Source organism: Aotus nancymaae, unplaced genomic scaffold (assembly GCF_030222135.1).
Source record: "Aotus nancymaae isolate 86718 unplaced genomic scaffold, 86718_ANA_hifiasm-v0.15.2.pri h1tg000008l, whole genome shotgun sequence".
Taxonomy (NCBI): Eukaryota; Metazoa; Chordata; class Mammalia; order Primates; family Aotidae; genus Aotus; species Aotus nancymaae.
The window spans coordinates 49,537,162-49,560,103 of record NW_026988419.1 but is presented as its reverse complement, the minus strand read 5'-3'; the positions used below and the strand labels follow the sequence as shown (position 1 = coordinate 49,560,103).

Sequence of the window (22,942 nt, the reverse complement as noted above, 5' to 3'; positions counted from 1 at the left end):
GAGTGTTCATGGGTGTTTATAATTATCCTCCATTATTTACATGTGCACATATGCATTCATTAGCAGTATTTTTGTATGCATTAATATGCAACAAAACAGCGTATTCGTTATGTTTTAATGTAAAATTGTCTATGTAAAACAAAATTTTAAAGAAATGGCATACAGATAGCAGAAAACATGCTTTGAGAAAAAAGCGTAATGCACTAGACCCAGAAATTGACATTGGAAAGAGGCACCAACTGTTTTCATCAAGTTGACTTTTCCAGGTGTTACTCAGAAAAGCTGACCGATGAAAGCGCACTGGGCCAACTCACGCTAATTATGAAACCACGAGTAAAATAATCTGTACTTCTATGTAACTCAAGTACCAGCAAATCAGGAAGCTCACAGAGGGACGAAAAACATTCCCAGAACCATAGCTCCCAGGCTGGTTCGCCACCTTCCCGGTGGAAAAACCCTTTTCTCGGGAATCCCTAGTCAGCGCAAAGACATTGCCCTATTCAAAGATGGCTCCAGCGCCCACAACTTAAGTATAGCGCGAGTCCGGAAGTTACGCAACCCCATAAGGTAGCGCGCCCTTACCCGTGGGGAGAGTTTCCGCCATTTTTGAAAATTGGGAAGGTCCTGGTTTTTAACTGTAGTCGCCGACGCAATGGCAGCCTTTGCCGTGGAACCCCAGGCGCCCGCGTTAGGTGAGTAAAAAACTGCTTTTCCTTGCTGGCACTGCCATCCATGTTCTGGGCCTGGAAGCGGGCAAGACTGAAAGGCAGTCGTACGCCTCTCATCTGCTGATTTCAGTCGCGGAGGGGGAACCCTTGGGTGCCCCAAAGTTCCTAGTCGGTCCCCTACTCGACGCGTCGCCTCCGTACTACCAAGGCTGCGCTGGGAAGCTGTGGGCCCTGGGAGGGTGAAGAAAAGGCCGTCGGGCGGTGACTGAGCTGTGTTTGTGCCCCCACACGTCGGCAACGCCAGACTGGCCCGTACCTTAACCTCCTTCTAATACCGGAGAAGCGATGCTGGTTGCTGGATTCACTGGTCCCCGGAAGCGTCCCTGGGAGAAACCGACCGCGGTACACGTGGGTGGGCGGTGCCCTGAAGTATGTGGGTACAGTCCACTGCTTCTTGAACACCTTTGCTTCTAGTTCCTTTTGGACTCCTCTCTTCCGGGCTTTGCAGAAGGAATCTGTTATTAATGGAAGCTTTAATCGTTCCACATTTAATCAACCAGATGGTTGGTAATCATTGAGATATTGGCCTTAATAGCAAGCTAGGAGTTCGCACGATATTTCTCGCCATTATCTGGAGAAAGTGACTCTTAAGTATTATAGGAGATGTTTTTCTCTAATAAGGCACGATCTGAATTTTTAAAGATTCATTCCCATTATTAATTGCGGAGACTCGTTGAAATATGTCGTCTTTGAAAAAAATCTACCAATTAACAGCACGCGAGTTCCTTGTTTTCCTGCTGAGTTTTGCGATTTGTGAGAACCGTCGAAAATTTTGGAACGGAAAATAAACCGTCTTACTGTTATAGAGATTTACCTGAAAGGTTATAATTTTCTTAGTTTGGAAAAGAAAGCAAGTGTGATATATATAGTGCAGAATGAGTCTTTTTAGATTTGAAGGGTATGTAATACTTGCCATGTTTGGTGTAAAATACGTTCCTTTCGAGAATAGAGTAACTTGGCCGAGAGCGGTGGCTGACGCCTGTAATCCCAGCACTGTGAGGCGGAGGCGGATCACGACGTCGGGAAATCGACAGCATCCTGGCCAAAATGGTGAAACCCCCGTCTCTACTAAAAATACAAAAATTTAGCTGGCGTGGTGGCTCGCGCCTGTAATTCCAGCTACTCGGGAGGCTGAGGCAGGAGAATCCCTTGAACCCGGGAGTGGGAGGTTGCAGTGAGCCGAGATCGCGCTACTGCACTCCAGCCTGGCGACAGAGCGAGAGGTCATGTCAAAAAAAACAAAAACAAAAAACAATAACTTAAACTGCTTTAGTGTGTAGTAAAAAACTAAATGTATAACGTCAATAATGCAGATACTCTGCATTAAAATTTATATACAGATGTCGTCCTGGTATTTAATATATTTTTAGAGATCAGAAAACTCTTCATTTCCAGTTCCAAAGTTTTCTATTCAGCAGAAACATTTTGGAGTGTCCATTATTGGGGTTACAAATGTGGATAAACCAATTCCTATATACTGCCTCTCCAGAAACCTGACATTAGCTAGTATTAATGATCAAGTCCACATTTCGCAGATATTCCAGGTACCTACTGGTGTAGTAAAACTAAGGGTTGCCTTCAACAAACTGTGCTAGCTTAGTAGGTATCTTTTAGGAGCACAGGCTGTGAAGTGGAATTGAGGACATGCAGCATCTTTCCTTAAGTTTGCTTTAAGTGAAATTTAGCCTGAGGGGTGGTTAGTGACAGTCCTAATTAAGAGCCCATGGTGCCCTCCTTGCTGCCTGGTGCTTTCTTTCTTCTTTCGCTTCCTTACTCCCTCTCTCCCTCCTTCCCTCCCTTCCTCTCTTTTGAGACTGGGTCTTGCTCTGTCACCTGGGCTGGAGTGCAGTTGTGCAATCTCAGCTCATTGCAACCTCTGCCTCTGGGCTCAAGCGATCCTCCCACCTCAGCCTCCCAGTAGCTAGGACCACAGGCGTGTGCTACCACGCCCAGCTACTTTTTGTATTTTTGGTAGAGACAGGATTTCGCCATTTTGTCCGGACTGATCTTGAACTGCGCTAAAGTGATCCAACTGCCTCAGCCTCCCAAAGTGCTGGGATTACAGGCTTGAGCCTTCTACTGTGTCTGTATGTATCCTGATATATCAAAACTTTTCTTAAAACAATTCTTACTTTATGTTACCATAATTTTTTTTCTTTTAGGGAGGGGAAGTGAATGTAGTGAATGTTACCAAAACTTTGCATTTAATATGGTATTCTAAATATCTGTTAAGAATATGCTTTTGTTTAGACTTTTGGTTTAATTTTAGCGGATGTTCTTAGGAAATATTTCTGTAGTGCCATGTAACATAGTAACTAGGACTTTATAAAATAATTACAATGTAATTAGAGTTTTAGCGTTTGCTTTATCCATTTACTGAATTTGCTTTTTTGTCTTTTATATACTTGTATTGTTAATATGTAGGTGTAGTACAATGGAAAATAAGAGGAAGAATAGTTGGCAGCTTTTGGATATCAAGAAACAGATTTTTAAGACTGTCTAAAAGTTAAATAATAGTTAATAAAAAGCATACAAATAACATAGCAAACATTTGACCCTTTTGAGTGCCATGAGTCACACTCAGGTGTGTCACCTAGTTGAAAATTATTTTCATAAGCAGAGATTGCAAATTCTACATTTATATTTTAATCACTCATTTTTTGCTATTATAAAATACTTACAGAAAAGAATTAGTATTTATTGAGCGCCTAACTGTGTATCAGGCACCAGGTCAAGTGCTATACTTGCTATAATTGTAGCAATAGCTCTGTAAGTAGATGCTAGCTATGCTTAATCCCTTTTGCTGAGAGAACCTGAACCCGTATCTTTGACACCATAGTCCGTTGTTTTCCTTATTCTGCTATTTTGCTCTGAATTTAGAATTACATAGCTCACTCATCTTCGTAAGGGAAACAATATCTACTCTGTAGATTGGGATAATTAATTTTTGTATCAACACTTGTGAAGTTTCAGTTTTCTCTTTAAATTGGCTTTATATTAGGGAGATATTTAGTGATGATTCTTTATTTTATTTTATTTTATTTTATTTTATTTTATTTTAAATAGAGATGAGGTTTCACTGTGTTGCTCAGGCTGGTCTTGAACTCCTGAGCTCAAGTAATCCTGCCTTGGCCTCCCAAAGTGATGGGGTAGGATTACATAGGATTACAGGCGAGAGTCACCATGACCGGCTGTGATTATTCTTGATGTAAAATAATGATTTAAAAAAATATCCAAAAGTGTCTTCCAACTCTTCTCAGCATGTTTCTGAGTTAGGGTGCTAGTTATCATTGTTATTTCATAAGTGCTCTAATATGTTCATGGTTACAGTTTTATCACAATAATGATGCACTTTTTATGGGGAAGAAAAAGAGACAATTTATCAAGCTAAACCCATTGTAAGTATGCTAAGACTTTGTATAAGTAGTACAGCCTAGCCTTGTTTTCGGTTGTTACATAGTTGCAGGGCTGGTCACACCGGTTGCAGTGACTCAAGCCTGTAATCCCAGCACTTTGGGAGGCCAAGACGGGCAGATCACCTGAGATGAGGAGTTCAAGACCAGCCTGATGAATATGGTTGAAACCCCATCTTAAAAAAAAAAAAAGATTCGGAAATGGAAAGAAGTTACTAGTGTGATTTTTAAACCCCTGAAATAATGTAAACAAAAATAGCTGTTAACAGATTAATATTGTGCTGCCAGTCATGGTGGCTTCACGCCTTTAATCCCAGCATTTTGGGAGGCCAAGGCTGATGGATCACCTGAGCTCAGGACCAGCCTGGGCAACATGGTGAAACCCCATCTCTACAAAAAATACAAAAATTAGCTGGGTGTGGTAGCTCAGGCCTGTAGACTCAGCTATTGAGAAGCTGAGGAGGGAGGATCATTTGAGCCTAAGAGGTGGAGGTTGCACTGAGCTGAGATTGCGCCACCACGCTCCAGCCTGGGTGACAAAGCAAGCCTCTGTATTTAAAAGAAAAAATGTGATTACAAGATAGCTTTACGTTTTTCTAGAAATAATTTTTGTTGGTTTTTAAAAAATAAATTCAACTATGGTTATATCTAAAAGTTTTGATTAAATTTTAAAAATTATGCTATATTCTTGCATGTTTTTTTCAAATATTGTAACAGAAAAGTCCTTAATTAATTTTTTGATTTGTGTAGGATCTGAACCAATGATGCTGGGTTCACCCACATCTCCAAAGCCAGGAGTTAATGCCCAGTTTTTACCTGGATTTTTAATGGGGGATTTGCCAGCTCCGGTGACTCCACAACCTCGATCAATTAGTGGCCCTTCAGTAGGAGTAATGGAAATGAGATCACCTTTACTTGCAGGTAGGTGAATTCCTTAAAATAATCTTACAGTAATATCAGTAGACGTGCTAGATACAGAGGTGTCCGGTCTGTTGGCTTCCCTGGACCACACAGGAATAAGAATTGTCTTGGGCCACAGATAAAATAGAGTAATTTAACAAAATGCAAAAAAGTCTTACAATGTTTTAAGAAAGTTTACCAATTTGTGTTGGGCCACATTCAAAGCCATTCTGGGCTTCATGGGGCGTTCAAGCCACAGGTGGGACAAGCTTGTGCTAGAATTTTAAAAAGTATAATGGTGCAGCATTCACCCTCATCAATACATTCATTGATTTTTTTTTTTTTTTTAAATTCAGCAATGCCTCTATTATAAAACAGAGGTTTTATTTTAAGCCTCTTGGAATAAAGGTGTAAGCAGTATAAGCTATTATAATTTCTAGAACTACTAAGATGTATTCTGTTTTATTTATTCTAAGATGCCTTTACATGTAAAACTCACCATTATTTTAAGTACCACTAGGAAAGATAACCCTAAATATGACACAATGCTAAGATGCCATTTTTTGTAAAATCCTGTTTTGGGATGTCAGTGTGGTCGGGGATGAGTGCCTCTTAGAGTTGATGAAATACCATCATTTAGCTTCAGCTGAATTCATTTAAAGTTACTCATCTTAAGATACAAGAATAGGAAATAATCGGTCAAAAGAAGTGTAACTTGAAGATGTAGATATGAATTCTGCCTTTAGTCTTAGTTGAATTTAAATTCTCACATACAGCATGTTTAATGAAAGGACTGACTTTGCTAAGTCACGGAGGTTTTTTACACAGAATTTGCGATTGTCAGGGCAAAGTATTGTAATGTTGATGTACCTTGTATTTAAAATTACAGAATTCCTATAGCAAAGAAATGTTTTAAAAAATAACCTCGAAGTTTTAATTGAGTAGTGAGAATTAAGTGGTTGAATTCTAATTGTGAGCTAATATCCTTTAGTAGATGTTTAAATGAAAAATCTTCTTACCTTAATTGCCCCTTAAAGTATTTTTGCTTTAAAATGGTTTATTATTATTTAGGATTTATCAGGAAAAATTGTTATGAATTATATTTGAAGTAATTCACTTAACATTAAACATTAAATTTCAAATGTATTATTTTATTATGGTAGTCAACATATATTGATTGCTTATGAGCCTGGCAGTATGCTGATCATTCTTTTGTCATTCTTAAAGGGTAGGTAATAGTATCCCCATTTTTCAAAAGAGGAAACTGAGGTTAAATGCAGTAAATAATTTGCTGAAGCTCACTTGCTAGTGAGAGCATTATAAACCCCAGGTCAGTCTTATTTCGTAGACTGTGCTCTAAATAGCTTAAGCTGTACTGTCCTGGCTCAGATATTAGTCTTACAGATGGCCTGGGTTGCATCACTATTTGGCATTGCGTGTTCTCTGATTGATAAAGACATCTTTGTGTTACAGAAGTTGGTCCTTTTACTATGTTTTTATTATGTACTTAAATATATTTCTACTGTGAGAAATATGAATGGGATCTTCTTAATCTAGATAGTCATATTCTACATTAGGGAATTATATTTATTCAGTAATCCAGACTGGAGCTGTTTAATACCTACTTTCAAGTGAGAAATGAGATCAAGTTTTGTATTTAAATGTTAAGCATTTTGTAGAGAGAGCAAAAGTTACATGTGTTTTCTAAAAACTAAGATTTTCATTAACTACTTACTCTGAATTCTTTTATTCAAAGTGCAGTCTGTGGATCCGCAGCATTGGCATCACCTGGGAGCTTGTTAGAACTGTATAATCTCAGGCTTCACCCTACACCTTCTGAATCAGAGCCTGAATTTTAACAAGATCCCCAGATGACTCTTCAACATATTAAAGTTTGAATAGAACTAGGAGACAAGATTTTAAGTCAGTATTTGAAAACTACAAATTTTAAAAATCTTACCGAAAAGATAGAAGAATCCTTTGTTTTCTCACCCTTTTTTTTGTACACTGTAGGTGGGTCACCACCACAACCAGTTGTACCAGCTCATAAAGATAAAAGTGGTGCTCCACCAGTTAGAAGTATATATGATGACATTTCTAGCCCAGGACTTGGATCAACACCTTTAACTTCAAGAAGACAGGTAATATAAATACCCTCATCATCCACAATGAATAAGGTCATGTTTTTATGTGACTATTCTGTGAGGGTCAATATTTTGAAATGTTTCCCTGAAGTCTACTATGTAACTGTTTTGCACAGAATAAGCATTAAACACATTTATCATAGAATCTACTTAAATTCTGTTGATCATGAACTGTACTTAACAGTGTAAAACTCTAGATTGTTTTCTCTCATAGGTAATTCTCAGGTTTTTATAGGTATGCCTTATCCATCTGCCCATGCCTCCAACCTACTTAGTGTACATGTAAAATGTGGTTATAGTTTAAGTCATAAAGTTTAATGTTTAGTATTTAAAAATTATGTGAAAGAACAAATGAAAATTTAGAGTTTCATCTAGATGAAGGGCCCTTGTCAGCTGAGAAGTAGTATGGACTTCTCTTTATTTTCTTCTTTTTTTAGGGTCCCCAACAGGGTCCTGCTCTGTTGCCCAGGTTAGAGTGCAGTGGCACAGTCATAACTCTGCAGCCTGAACTCCTGGGTTCAACCAATCCTCCTCCCTCAGCTGTCCTATTAGTTGGGATATAGGCATGTGCTGCTATGCCCGGCTAATTATTTTTTTGTAGAGATGAGGTCTTGCTCTCCTGGCTTCAAGTGATCCTTCTACCTTGACCTCTCAAAGCGCTAGATAATAAGTGTGAGCCACTGTGCCTGGCCAACTTTCTTTTAAGTAGAAAATTTAGTAGCTTCACAGACACAAGTGCTCTTTCCTATTATTATTGTGCTTAGTAGGACATGTAAACAAAATTTATCAGCTAAATTGATAAGTTTTTTATATAAAGATATGTCTGCTCTTTACCTTAGATATATGTTTTATGCCTTTCCCTAAATCACATTTGGTAAGGTTGTTTGAGAGTTGAAGAATATTAGAAAGGATTTTTTCAGTGGATTTGTGATATTTTTAGGCTTGACATGTCTGGCATACTAGGCTTACTTGTCAAGTAAGGCAAAATTCGTTCACGGTGTTAAACAGATTACTGTTTCTTTCCAACACTTCTAGACCTGCCTTCTAGTCCAAAAGTAGCCACTAGATAAGTGTGGCTATTGATATTTGAAATATAGCTAGTCTTAATTGAGATATACTTTAAGTATAAAATATACACTAGAGTTTGAAGACTTAGAAAGAATGTAAGGTATCTTATTAATTTATTTTTATTTTTTATTTTTTGAGACAAAGTCTTGCTCTGTCACCCAGGCCGGAGTGCAGTGGCACGATCTCGGCTCACTACAGCCTCCACCTCCCGAGTTCAAGCAATTCTCTGCTTCAACCTCCTGAGTAGCTGGGATTGCAGGCGCCCACCACCAGGCCTGGCTAATTTTTGTTTATTTAGTAGAAATGGGGGGGATCACCATTTTGGCCAGTCTGGTCTCGAACTCTTGACCTGTAATCCACCCGCCTTGGCCTCCCAAAGGGCTGGGATTACAGGCGTGAGCCACTGAACCCGGCCTCTTATTAATTTTTAAGTGTTGATTACATATTGAAATGATAATGTCTTGGATGTGTTCGGCTAAATCAACTGTTACTAAATTTCACCTGTTTGTACTTTTTAAATATGCCTACTACAAAATGTAAAATTACATGTATTTGTTGTTTCTAATGGATAGATATCCTGGTCTGGGATGGTTTTTTAAAGGTTAATAAGTAAAGCTTGTGTTTAGTTTGGTATGAGGGCTGGGTGTGTTGGTACATGCCTGTAATCCCAGTAATTTGGGAGGCCGAGGTGGGCGATTGCTTGATTTTTATGTATTTTTATTTGATATTATTTTTTGAAACAGGATCTTGCTCTATCACTCAGGCTGGAGTGCAGTGGCATGCTCATGCCCTACTGTAGCCTTGACCTCCTGGGCTCAAGTGATCCTCCCACCTCAGCTCCCTAGTAGCTGGTACTACAGACATGCGCCACCATGCCTGGCTAATTTTTGTGTTTTTTGTAGAGATGAGATTTGTCCTGTTGCCCAGACTGGTCTTGAACTCCTGAGCTCAAGTAATCCACTTCCTTTGGCCTCCCTAAGTGCTGGGATTACAGGTGTGAGCTTGGGCAGATCACTTGAGCCCATGAGGTTGAGATCAGCCTGGGCTACATGGTGAAACTCTGTCTCTACTAAAAACACAAAACAACAACAATAGCCAAACCTGACTGGGTGTGGTGATGTGTAGTCCCAGCTACTCAGAAGGCTGAGGTGGGATGATTCCTTGAGCCTGGGAAGCTCAGGCTGTAGTAAGCTGTGATCATGTTACTACACTCAGCCTGGGTGACAGAGTGAGACTCTGTCTCAAAAATAAATAAAATAATAAAAATTGTTATGAGAGCCACTGGCTCGTAAATTTGTGCAATTTTTTATTACTTCTCCAATGATACAGATAAAGGCTTACGGTTATTGCTATATTCAAAATGTTTGAAAGACTCATGGGTCGTAATTTATAGAGAATGTTTTTGATTTGAAAGTTGGTAAGAATATTATTGCTAGATTAGAGCCCAAATTAGTTATGCCCCCTGGACTTTGCTCAACCTTTTCCTAATCATTAAAGAATTGGCATTAATAATTGAATAATAAATTTTATATCTCTCCTAATATTCTCTCAGCATTTAGTTCTGGTTGCTAGATGAAGCTATTTTAGATTTCCTTAGTTTAATTAGAATCTGTTTTAAAAAATCTTGATTGAGTTCTAGAGTCTGTTCTCATTTATTGTTAGATGTTGTCTTTGTTTTAGAAGGATTTTTAACTGTTTTAATCCTTAATTTTCTTATATTTTAAGGGACTAAAATAGATAATTTACCAGTTTTGAACTTTCTACTGGTAGTGGTAGGGATATGCTGTCTTTTATTGTTTAGACTGATTTGAATCTGTCGTATTTCATGGTTTCTAAGCATCTTTGAAAGTCAAATTCTGTCACTCTTCTGTTTTTCTGTGTGAACTTGGGTCATTTTAAAAACTACCATTATCTCTGTTATTTTACTTATTGTACATTAGAAACTAAAACAAATAGTTACTGTGTCACCTTTTATAGAAGATAATGTCTTTTTTAAACACATGACTTTTCTTATTTTAAACAAATACTAAGGGGTCTAGTATATTTTAAGTTAATACTGTTACATGGAAAAAAAGAGTGCCTTTCTACTGTGAGCTAAATAGAGGCACCTCCAGCACCTGATAAAAATTCAGTTATCCATTGAATGAAACCTTTTAACACTTACTGTATTTATGTTTTGCATTTTTACCATAACACTTTCTTCCGTTTTTGTGTAGCCAAACATTTCAGTAATGCAGAGTCCTCTGGTTGGAGTTACATCTACTCCTGGAACAGGTAAGTGATTTTTTTCTTTTTTTTTTTTTTTTTTGAGACAGGGTCTGGCTCTGTTATCCAGGCTGAAGTGCAGTGGTGTGATCACGGACTTAACCACTCTGTCTAACACCAAAGACTTCTCTATTTGAATGAAAATAATGTAAGACGTTTGCTGGTAGTTGTCAAAATTTTTTATTTTATATTTCAAACTTGGAGATTTTCTGAAATCTCCATAACTACTTTCAGGAAGGAAATACTTTGTGTATTGATTCTTTTCTGAATCAAATCACCCCAAAGGTATGATGGGGTGAATATTCAGAATGTTTTTTTTTTAATTATATACTTAATAGATGTTTGAAGTGTTTCCTTAGTTGTTACAACTTGTTAATAAAAAAGCTGTTGCAATTGGGATGAAAAGGAGTAGTGAAGACACTGAATAATGAAAATGTTTTGAGAGATGTTAATGCATAGTTCTAAATCTAAATGCCATTGAGTAGAAGCAACTACTGATTATATACCTAGTTTTTCTTTAAGAGTAATGGCTTTTTTTATCATCATCATTATCTTTAGCACAGTTCTTCATATGTAGTCAGATGTGTATAATTCCATCGGATGTTTATTCAGCAAATATTTGAGCACCTAACTATGTACTCTGGGAAATAGTAAACAAAATAGATCATCCCTGCTTTTATGGAACTTACATTGATTTGCAGAATTTACGTTTATAAACAAAACAAGTAAATTATAAAGTTTGTTAGAAGGTATTGCATTTTGTGGAGGAAAAAATTAAGCAGCAAAGGGAGAAAGGGGGTGAAGACTTAGAGTTTTAAATAGGGTAATGTATTAGTTTTCTATTGCTGCCATAACTACCACCAACATAAAAGTGGCTTAAACAATACAAAATTCATTATCTTACATTTCTGGAGGTCAGAAGTTTGAAGTGGGTCTTGGTGGGCTAAAATCTAGGCATTGGTAGGGCTGTGTTCATTTATAGAGGCTCTAGGCAATAATCTGTTTTCTTTCCTTTTCCATTTCTAGAGGCTGCTTACATTTCTTGGCTTGTTCTCTTCCTCCATCTTCACAGTCACCAACTTTGTAACTCTTAGATCATTCTTGTGTAGTCACATCTCCCTCTCTCTTTTAAAGATGCTTGTGAATACATTGGGCCCTTTTAGATAATCTAGGGTAATCTTTGTATGTTAAGGTCAGTTGATTAGCAGCCTTAATTCCACCTGCAACCTTAATTCCCTTACAGGTTCCAGGGATTAGGTCGTGGGCATCATTTGGGGACCTACCCAAATTATTCCACCTACCACTGAGAGTGAGGAGACAAGTAAAATTTACTCAAAAGTCTTAAGTGAGAGAGGCAGGGAATAGTATTTCAGACGGGGAACAGCAAGCACAAAGGTCCTGAGGTAGGAGTGTGTCTGGGGTGTTCAAGGAAGAATAAGAGGTGAGTGTGACTGAAATGGAATAAGTGAGCGGGAGAATAGTAGAAAATGAGGTCAGAGAGGAGAGGTAATGGGGACAAACGTATTACAGGGCCTTATAGGTTATTGTAATAATTGGTATTTACCCAGAAAATGTGGAAGACAATAAGGATGAGACTGTTGCTGGGTTCAGCTAATTTGGGAGTAAAAATTAGCCTAGAAGCAAGGAGACAAGTTAAGAGGCTACTTGTAGCAATCTAGGGAGAGATAATAGTGACATAAAAAGAAGGCAGGCAAGAAGGAAAAGAATACAATAACAGGAAAAGATGGAACATAAGAAACAATAGCAAGACAGTAGATTTTAATCTAAGCAAATCAGGCCAGACGTAGTGGAATGTGCAGCTACTTGGGAGGCTGAGGCAGGAGGATTGCTTGAACTCAGGAATTCAAGGCTGCAGTGAGCTGATTTTTGTCACTGCAGTCCAGCCTGGGTGACAGAACAAGACCCTATCTCTAAAAAAAGTAAATAAATAAAAATATTTTTTAAAAAAACTAGCCAAATTAATAATTACATAAAATGTATTAAATACTCTGGGTAAGGCTGGTGGTGTCAGAATGGATAACAAAAGGAACACCCAATACGAATTAGATTCTTTGAATCCTCCAAGTCTGAATTTCTTCAAGCAGTCTGTGAGCACTCATTGGCAGTGTCTTTAAAGTCTAGATTCTAGTAAAAGGTTATTCAAGGCAACTTAGGCATTTTCTATCATGATGCTCAGAATTCTTCCAGCCTCTACCCACTGCCTGATTTCTAAAGCCATTTCCACATTTTTAGCTGTGTGTTAACAGCAGTACCTGACTTGTGGTACCAGAATCTGTATTGTGTTTCTGTAGTTGCCATAACAAATTACCACAAACTTAGTGGTTTAAAACAACACATGTATTGTCTTCTAGTTTCTAGAGATCAGATATCTGGGCCTTTGCTTAGAGCTCAGGTGTCAACAGTGCTGTGTTTCTCTCTGGAGGCCCTGGGTATGAATCTGCTTCCAAGCTCCATCAAATTGTTGGCAGAATTTAGTTCCATGTGGTTATAGGAATGAATAAGGCCCCTCTTTCCTTGCCGGCTGTTACCTTAAGGTTCTTAATTAACTTCTAGAGGCTGTCCTCACTCATTGGCTCATGGCTCTCCATCTTCCATATTCAGATATAGCAATGGCAGATCAAGTCCTTTGTTATACTTCCATCTCTTTAACTTTACTTTTCTGCCTTCTGCTGCTGCTAAGGGCTCATTTGATTATATCAGGCCTATGAGGATAATCTAAGATAGTTCCTTAATCTAAAGTCAGCTGAGTAGTAACCCTAAGTTAATCGGCAGTTGGTGGTTGATTGGATTACCGACCAGTCAAACCAGAGGACAGATATCTTGGAGGCCTCTTTAGGCTGAGTGCAGTGGCTCACACCAGTAGTCCCAGCACTTTAGGAGGCCGAGGGCAGATCACTTGAGGCCAGGAGTTTGAGACTAGCCTGGCCAACATGGGGAAACCCTGTCTCTAGTAAAAATATAAAAATAAACCGGGCATGATGGTACACTCTTGTAATCCCAGCTACTTGGGAGGCTGAGGTGGGAGGATCACTTGAACCTAGGAGGCAGAGGTCGGAGTGAGCTGAGATCCAGCCAGTGTACTCCAGTCTGGGTGACAGGGTGAGACTTCGTCTCGAAAAAAAAAAAAAAAAAAAAAAAAAAGAAATCTTGGAGGCCTTGTTAGAAGTCTATCATGTACGTCATAGTGAAACATCTAGAATGTCACCCTAGTCTTTTCAGCTACATAACTGAGGTTGAATGTTAGGAAAATAAGTTTTTAACAGCTTTAAGCTGATCAAACTGTAACAAATAGGTGGTGAGGATGCTTTGTTATACACAGAAATAGTGACTATTCAGTTATTTGAGTCATGCCAGGCGCCACTGGCTCATGCCTGTAATCCCAGCACTTTGGGAGACTGAGGCAGACGGATCACTTGAGTCCACGAGTTTGAGACTAGCCTGGCTAACGTAGTGAGATGCCTGTCTCCACAAAAAAAATTAAAAAATTAGCCTGGCATGGTGGCACACACCTGTAGTCCCAGCTACTCGGAGGCTGGAGTAGGAGGATCACTTGAGCCTGGGAAGTTGAGGCTGCAGTGAGCAATGATCACACCATTGCATTCCAACCTGGGTGATGGAGTGAGACCTTGTTTCAAGAAAAATAAGTAATTGAATCAGTAAGTGATCCCAGGGACACTGAAAATCTAAAAACAGGGCTGGGTGTGGCTTGGTGGCACATGCCTATAATTCCAGCACTATGGGAGGTCAAGATGGGAGGATTGCTTGAGCCAGGGAGTTTAAGGCTGCAGGAAGCTATGATTGCACCACTGCACTCCAGTCTGGGTGACTGAGACCTTTTCTCAAAAAAAAAAATAAAAAGAAATGCAAAAACACATAATGTTAAGTAATGTTTTACGTTTTAGTGGCTCTCTTAGTTGACTGAAAAGTAAACATTTTAATTTTCTTATTGCTGTCAAGTGGAAAAGCACAGGATTAAAGTTAATAAATATTATTTTGATAACTTATGGTTTTTTTTTTTTTGAGATGGAGTTTCACTCTTGTTGCCCAGGCTGGAGTGCAATGGCGTGATCTTGGCTCACCGCAGCCTCCACCTCCCACGTTCAAGCGATTCTCCTGCCTCAGCCTCCCGAGTAGCTGGGATTACAGGCATGTGCCACCATGCCTGGCTAATTATTTTGTATTTTTAGTAGAGATAGGGTTTCTCTATGTTGGTCAGGCTGTTCTCAAACTCTCCACCTCAAGTGATCCGCCCACCTTGTCCTCCCAAAGTGCTGGGATTACAGACGTGAACCACTGTGCCTGGCCAACTTATTTTGTTTTTCTAATATAATAACTTCTGTGAGGTTTTGTAATTGTAGGAACCATATATGAAAATACAAGAGCTGTGATAGGAAAAATATACCTATCATGAATTGGCCACTGGGAGCCACTGCTGCTTCTACTTTGAGTTTAAGGATTTTACATATAGAAAGTCTTATTGGGGCGTAAGTAATGAAGAATTTTTTTGAAAAGATGACAAGATGTGGAGACCTATTATGCATGCCCAGTGATAGGCAAGAAATAGGAAAAGGGAATTGACAAGAAAATTAAGGGGAAAACCTAGATTTTTCATTTACAGCTATTTTTTTTAGCTTCTGTGTTTAGTGTTAAGTGAAGTTTTTTTGGATGATTAGTAAATCTTCGCTTTCTGAGATCGGCAACTTTTATAAAGAGATGTCATGGGGTATAATGGCATGACTGCCATTTTGTGCTTAGTTTTTTTTTGCATCCAATAAGGAGGCTGGTGGGTTATTTTTTGTTTTTGTTTTTGTTTTTTTTTTAACATTCTGTAACTGATGTTAAGATCTCTTTTAGAATATTATGTCTGGTGCAGGAAAACCTTGGTCATAAGTTAAAATAGGAAATCTACATTAAAGAATATAAGGAACTCTTAGTCATGGTATATTACTGCCCTGGTAAAGAACATTGTAGTTTGCTCTACCCCTTCCTCATTCCTCAATATTTTTTCCTGCTGCTATTTAAGTTTTCTTCTGCTTTTCTTCTTCCTTTATATTTTTTCTTAATTTTTTTTTTGAGAAGTTCTTTCACTTATATATCAGCCCTCTTCCCAAATGGTAGGTCACTAGTTAATTAACTAGAATCCTTATTTGTGTTAGCATATTGTTAACAGGTTAAGTGTGATATTAAGTGACAGTAGTACTTTATGGCTGGTTTTGTTGATGCGAGGACCTCAGAGTTTTGATAGTGTTTTTGGAAGTGGAGGCTAAAAGGGACTCTTCTTTTTCTTGTTTGGGTTAGTTGCTCCTTACATGTGCTCCTTTTAAAGCTCTCTCTGCTCGGCTCTCATCTGTCTTTATTACTTGATTATGAACTCCTTCAGGACAGATTTTTTCTGTTTCTTCAGTGTTTACCCATTTCAGAGCTGGGTACAAAGGGCCTCAGTAAATGTTTGTTTACTGAATGTATTGATGGATATAAGCTGTAGAAAGTTGAATGGTGGCTTCCAAAACAATATGTCCATATCCTAATCACCGGAACCTGTGACTGTTACATTTGATTAAGTTAAGGATTTCCAGAGGTGAGGCTCTCAAGGAGGATCTAAAAAGTTAAAGAGGGAAGGGGAGAGATTCCTGGATTGCCTGGATGGCACCTAAATCCAATCACAGAGGTCCTTGTAGGTAAGAAGTGGAAAGAAATTTGAAACAGAAGAGGAAGAGAAACATATAGAGGAGAGAGAAGGTGATGTTCAGAAGGGGGCAGAGATTGGAGTGTTGTTTCCAAAGCATGCCATCAGTCACCAGAAGGTGGAGGAGGGAAGCAGTGGATTCTTCCTTAGAGTCTCCAGCAAGCATGCCACCTTGCCAACAACATAATTTTGGACTTCAGGCCTCTAGAACTTGTGAGAGAATAAATTTCTATTTTAAGCCATTCAGTTTGTGGTAATTTGTTACAGCAGCCACAGGTAACTAATATATGTATATAGTGTTTTCAGACAATGACATTCCAACACCAGTATCTACTACTGAATAAGAAGATTGGAGTATTTGCATCCAACTTGGCAAGGCATGATTTTTCTTTAATAATACTGAATAAACACTCATCTTATTCTAGACTATAGTAGTTTCTTATTGTTGCTGAACCATATTATCACAAATTAATGCCTTAAAACAAGGCAAATTTATCGTGTTACAGTTGTGGAGGCCAGAAGTCTAAAACAGGCCTCAGTGGACTGTTTTTCCTTTTCCAACTTTTAGAGGCTGTCCATATTCTTTGTCTTATGTCCCTCTACCGTCTTCAGAGCCAGCAGTGTCCAGTGAGTCTTTCTACGTCATTCTTTTCCTTCCCTCTTCCCCTTTTAAGGACCTTGTTGGTTATATTGGGCCTATTTGGATAATCTAGGATAATCTTATTTTTAGCTAGCCACCCAAATTTTATTTAATCGCATGTCAGATTAGCTGTGGTACCATTGAGTGGTCTCTAGTTATGGTGGGGGCAGTATTTTGTTTTAGTCAAAATAACAAATGTAGATAGTTTTAGAAAATTAAATAGAACTTACTGTAATCCCAGCACTTTGGGAGGCTGAGGCGGGTGGATCACCTGAGGTCAGGAGTTCAGGACCAGCCTGGCCAACATGGTAAAACTCTATCAGCCTATTGGTCAGGCTGGTCTTGAACTCTCGACCTCAGGTAATCTTGATCTCAAGTGATCTCGACCTCAGGTGGTCAAAAATACAAAATATTAGCTGGGCATGGTGGTGGGCGCCTGTAATCCCAGCTATACTTGGAAGGCTGGGACAGGAGAACTGCTTAAACCTGGGAAGTGGAGGTGGCAGTGAGCCAAGATTGCACCACTGTGTGCCAGCCTGCGCAACAAGAGTGAAACTCTGTTTCAAAAAAATCAATAAATAAGTAAAACTTAAATGCTTATAATGAAATGCAATAATATTTAACCTTATTATGAACTAGCCAGTCCAGATCTTAGAGCTATCTTTTTGGAATTTACTTCCGTGTCCAAATGAGATGCTGTATTAGTTTACTCTTGCCATTGTAACAAATTACCACAAATGTAGTGGCTTAAAACACTTCATATTTATTATCTTAAGAGTTTTGGAAGTCAGAAATCCAAATCAATTCCACTGGGCTAAAGTCAAGGAGTTGATAGGATTGGTTCCCTTTGGAGATTCTTTGGACAATCAGCTTCCTTTTTTTTTTTTTTTCTCCCCCCAGCATCTAGCTGGATTCTTGTTTGTGCCTCCTTCCTCCATCTTCAAAGCATATAATTGCAATTCTGCTTCCATCATCACATAACCTTCTCTGAAATAAAATTGGTGTTAAACAGTGAGAACACATGGACACAGGGAGAGGAGCACTACACACTGCGGTCTATTTTGGGGAAATAGGGGAGGGACAGCGGGGCGTGGGGAGTTGGGGAGAGATAGCATGGGGAGAAATGCCAGATATAGGTGAAGGGGAGGAAGGCAGCAAATCACACTGCCACGTATGCAACTATGCAACAATCTTGCATGTTCTTCACATGTACCCCAAAACCTAAAATGCAATAAAAAAAAATCGCCTTCTACTTCCCTCTTGTAAGGATACTTAATGGTTACATATAGGGCCCACAATAATCTCCCCATCTCAGGATCTGTAATCACATCTGCAGGGTCCCTTTTGCACATAAGATAGTGTTTCCAGATTTCAGGGATTAGGATGTTGTTATCTTGGAGGACTGTTACTTAGCCAGCCACATCAACATATTGCTAATTCTCGATTTTCAGTTTTTAATTTTGCTATATTTCTCTTAAAGTAATTGAAGATATTATATTTATTATATTTCCCCCTCACATTATCTGAATATAGTTATATCTAACTTTATTCCTTTGTCAGTGTTTGTATTATTGTGACTGTGTAAATATTTCTCAGTGCTGAACCAATTAATATGATTCTTTCTGTAAAACTCTTGATTCTCCAGTATTTAATAATTGTATTTTTTTCTGTTAGTCTAATTTTCTATGTGCCATTTGTTCCCTTTATTTTAAGCAGACATTCTGTTGCTATGGTACATACCTGTTTTAGTACATTCATTTTTCAAGCACATTTTTTTTCTTTGTTTTAAACTGAGAACTACTCTCTCTTAGCCTCTGTCTTGATTTCTTGTTTTGGGGTGATATATGACAATCATTCTAGTACTTGCAAGTTTCTAGTGTTGAGTTCTTTTTCCTAGAAAGCATGCCTTTCTCTTTATGTCCTAATTTTGGTGAAGAACGTATTTGAGTAGCTTTCTAAGAAAGCTTTTTTTTTTTTTTTCAGTCTTCTCACTTGATTGATAGTATAGCTAGGTATATCAGGTTAGAATTTTGGAGGCATCATTCCATTATCTTCTGCCTTCCAGTGTTATGTGGAAGCAATTTGCAGTAATGATTCTTGAGTATTTTTATGTGAAATGTTTCCCAAAATTTATGATCTCTCTATGGTTAGTATTCTTAGTTTCACAAACGTGACTTGGTGTGGAACTTTTTTATTTGTTTTGCTGGGGAATTGATGGATGCTTTGCATCAAGATGCTTGTATTCTTCAGCTCTGGGGAAATTCCCTGTATTATTTGTTTGATAATTGCTTTCTCTCTGCTTTCTCTATTTCATTTTTTTCGGAATTTCTTCCGTTTGTGTATTGCGTTACTGTAGAGATTTCTAATTATCTATTTTTTTCTCCTTTATGTTATTGTTTATATCTGTATGCTACTTTCTGAGAGATTTTCTAAATTTTTTTGTGCTTTTTCTTTTGGCTTTTGTTTTTGTTTTGAGACAGAGTTTTGCTTTGTTGCCCAGGCTGGAGTACAGTGGTGCAATTTTGGCTCACTGCAACCTGCCTTCCAGGTTCAAGTGATTCTCCTGCCTCAGCCTCCCAAGTAGCTGGGACTACAGATGTGCACACCATGCCTGGCTAATTTTTTGAATTTTTAGTAGAGGCAGGGTTTTGGCATGTTGGCCAGGCTGGTTCTGAATTTCGGACCTCAAGTGATCCACCTGCATCAGCCTCCAAAAGTACTGGGACTACAGGTGTGAGTCACTGTGCCCCACCATGTCAATCAATTTTTTATTTTCTCTGTCATTCCAATTCCAAGAACCTTTTTGTTGTTGTTCTTTGAATGTACTTAGACACATAGCATTCTGTTCTTTTGTAGGTAAAATGTCCTAGCAGTGAGGTTAATAACAGTCTTTTTTATTCTTGCTCTTATTGTCTCATCCCTTCTAGTTCTTGGTATTGTTTTTTTCACCCCTCTGTCATTGCTGGTGAGCAAATATTTATCAAATGAGGCACTAAAAAGCTACTTGGAATAAGTGTGTGTATAGGTTTCAGTATTGGCAGTGAGGTAGAATTGATGGAGAGAAGATGTTTTGTATCTTGCTTGGCTTCATTTTTAAGTGTTCCCAAAGAAGAATCTTTTAATACTCAGCCTTAATGCCTAAGCTGGTGTTCAGAACATAGGCAGGGGCAAGTCTCTTTTTCAGTGTGCAGATATTCACTTCAGTAGTTGTTTTCTGCTGTAAGGCTAATTGAGTTTTGAACTGTTGAGATTCCTTTTCTTCAGAGACAAAATGTTTAGTCTTTTGAGGGTCGAGTGGTAAAGTGATAGCTACTTGGCTGCCTGGGATAAAGAGAGGTCTGACCTCTAAGCTCTTTTTATATACTATATACTAGTTTTCCTTAAGTTCAGCCAGGAGTTTTGTTTTACAGTATCATTGGTCCCCAAAATCTGAGACTTTTATTTTAAGAGGGTCTGTCATTAGGTGTTTGTGAGGGATTACAAGTGAATACAGGGTTCAGTTCACCATGCTTGATTGGACGTTGTACTCATTGTTCAATATGCTTTTTGGGTACAATGTGTGTGCCATACTGCAAAGTCTGATTAAATAGTCCTTAAAAGCTTATCCTTACTTCAGATACTAGCTGTAAGTTTGGGACTGTCACTTCAGACCAGCTGGCTATAAATTAAGAGATTCCCAAGACTGCTTGTAATGTTTGGTAGTTTACTAGAAAGACTCACAACCCCACTGAAAGTGCTGTACTCATGGTTACAGTTTTACTAAAGCAAACAGAAACAAATTTGAAGTTTGGAAAGGGTTCCAAATGTGAAGCTTTGTTTCCATTGTCCTCAGGGAGATGTGTTATTCTCCCAGTGTCAATGTATGGCAATATACATGGTGTACTACCAACTGGGGAAGCTCACTGGAGTGTCTATGTCCACAGTTTTTATTGGAGTTTCCTTACATAGGCATGATTGAATTATGGAGCAAGTGGTTGATTTCTGTCTCCAGTCTTCTTCCTCTTCCCAGAGGTGGGTTGATACCATAGAGCTCAAAGCTTCAACTTTTTTATCATACACTTTGTCTTTCTGGAATGACTAGCCCCCACCAGGAACCACCTTGTTAGCATTAACTATCAGGTACAGTTTTAGGGGCCCACCATGTATAACAAAGACACTTATATTGCTGGGGAAGTTCCCAGGGTTTAGAGGTTACCTTCCAGGAACAGAAGAAAGGCCAGACCTCTCATTGAGCGGAGACCAAATTCCTTAAGTATTGTGCTACTTTGTTTCATGATAAGCAGTTAACACTGCCAGGAACCTCTTTTCTCCACATTTCCTTTGGCTTATATCTGTTTAAAATTTACTAGTCTTTTTATGTCTTATTTTCATTTAGGTTAGTGGCCTATTTTGAAATAATTGAATTTGCTCTTTAATTGAAGACATTTTCATAAAGGGTAATAGGGTCTTTTACCCTCTACTTTAATCCAGTCTTAGGAAGAATGGTTGAATAGTGATTTACTCAAGGAGACACATTACAGTATGTTTTGATGTGGTTTGATAGGCACACTTTATTTTCATCTTATAAAGCATGGCATGTGGGCACCGGAAGTCTGATTAAAAGGAAGTAAAATCAGTGGAGCAATTAAACATTAACTAGGTGGGGGGCAATTATGTAAAGTAGTTATGTAAATAGTTTTAGATTATGTATAAGTAATTATATTTTTCAGAGTAGTTGACAGGGCGAAAATTAAGTTGCTTATTCGTTTGAGACTTAATTTTGATTTGTTTTATTTTTAAAGGTTGTAATGGTTGTCACAGTTCGAGCCTTCATTCGATTTCTTGCTTGAAGGTTATTACATAATGTAGCATAACTAAATTTTATCTTCTTAATGGTAATACTTGTAGACCATAGAAAATTTGGATTGGCTTCAGATTATATACTAAAATGCCTTTTACTATCTTTGGTTTGTTAATGGATGTCTTTGTAGTAAGAACTGAATTTAGTTAAGAGTATCTTTTATATAAATATATGCTTCTGCTTACTTACTAAAGCAATAGTTGGTAAGTTTGTCGATAACCAGCTTCTTAAAAATATAATAGCACTTGTCAAAATGGGATGTTTCATTTTAAATCAGCCTTGTTTTAGAAATATAGTGAACAGGTTGAGTATCCCTTATCAGAACTGCTTGGGACCAGAAAAGTTTCAGATTTTGGAATATTTACATTATGCCTATCAGTTGAGCATTGAAAATCTGAAATGTCCTTTGAGTGTTATGCTGGTGCTCCACAAGTTACAGGTTTTGAAACATTTTGTATTTTGTATTTTCAGATTTGGGATACTCAGCCTATACCTATTAAATGCTTCTGTGGTGATGAGGGGAAAAAATTGTTAAATGTATTATAGGACTATATACTTTAATATTCCTACACATGTACCCTATACGTTTGTGCAAATAAAAAAAATCCGGTATAGTTGAAGATTACCTGAAAGAGAATTTTAAAAAGGTTTAACAAATATTACTTAGTTATTATGTCTATAGCAAACCTGTAACACAAGACTTAGGTGTAACTCCAAAAATAAGATGGGACAATAGACAAGAACTTAAAAAAGTTAACTGTTGTTCATAGTACATAACTTCAATATAAATTTTGCATTTGGTTCAGTTATTCTGCATAGACAGCACAAATATCAATTCATAAAGTCAAGTCTAAAATACTTCTAGAAATAATGTTCATGTCTTGCCTCCAAATGATATCAAAACAAAACTACAGCCTGGACAGGATCAAAAGAGTTATAAAGAAAACCTACAACACAACAATATCATTCTAACTGAAGAGAAAAAATACCATCACTTAAGAATTTCAAAAATCTGCTAGGCATGGTGGCTCACGGCACTCGGGAGGTCAAGGCGGGCAGATCACCTGAGGTCAGAAGTTTGAGACCAGCCTGCCAACCTGGTGAAACCTCATCTCTACTAAAAATACAAAAATTAACCAGATGTGGTCGTGCACGCCTGTAATCCCAGCTACTCTGGAAGCTGAGACAGGAGAATCGCTTGAACCCGGGAGACAGAGGTTGCAGTGAGCCGAGATTG

General features: G+C 38.2%; 1 protein-coding gene across 1 annotated transcript in view; it reads left to right on the top strand.

Annotated features, from left to right (window-relative positions):
• The first annotated feature begins 579 nt into the window (after window positions 1-579).
• NUP35 (nucleoporin 35) overlaps window positions 580-22,942 on the top strand; it is a 33,734-nt gene continuing 11,371 nt past the window's right edge. Inside the window, exons 1-4 of the mRNA XM_012468622.3 lie at window positions 580-692; window positions 4,892-5,062; window positions 7,055-7,182; window positions 10,470-10,527. Coding sequence (XP_012324045.2) covers window positions 653-692; window positions 4,892-5,062; window positions 7,055-7,182; window positions 10,470-10,527 — 397 coding nt within the window. The 5' untranslated portion in view covers window positions 580-652. The remainder of the gene's footprint in view (window positions 693-4,891; window positions 5,063-7,054; window positions 7,183-10,469; window positions 10,528-22,942) is intronic.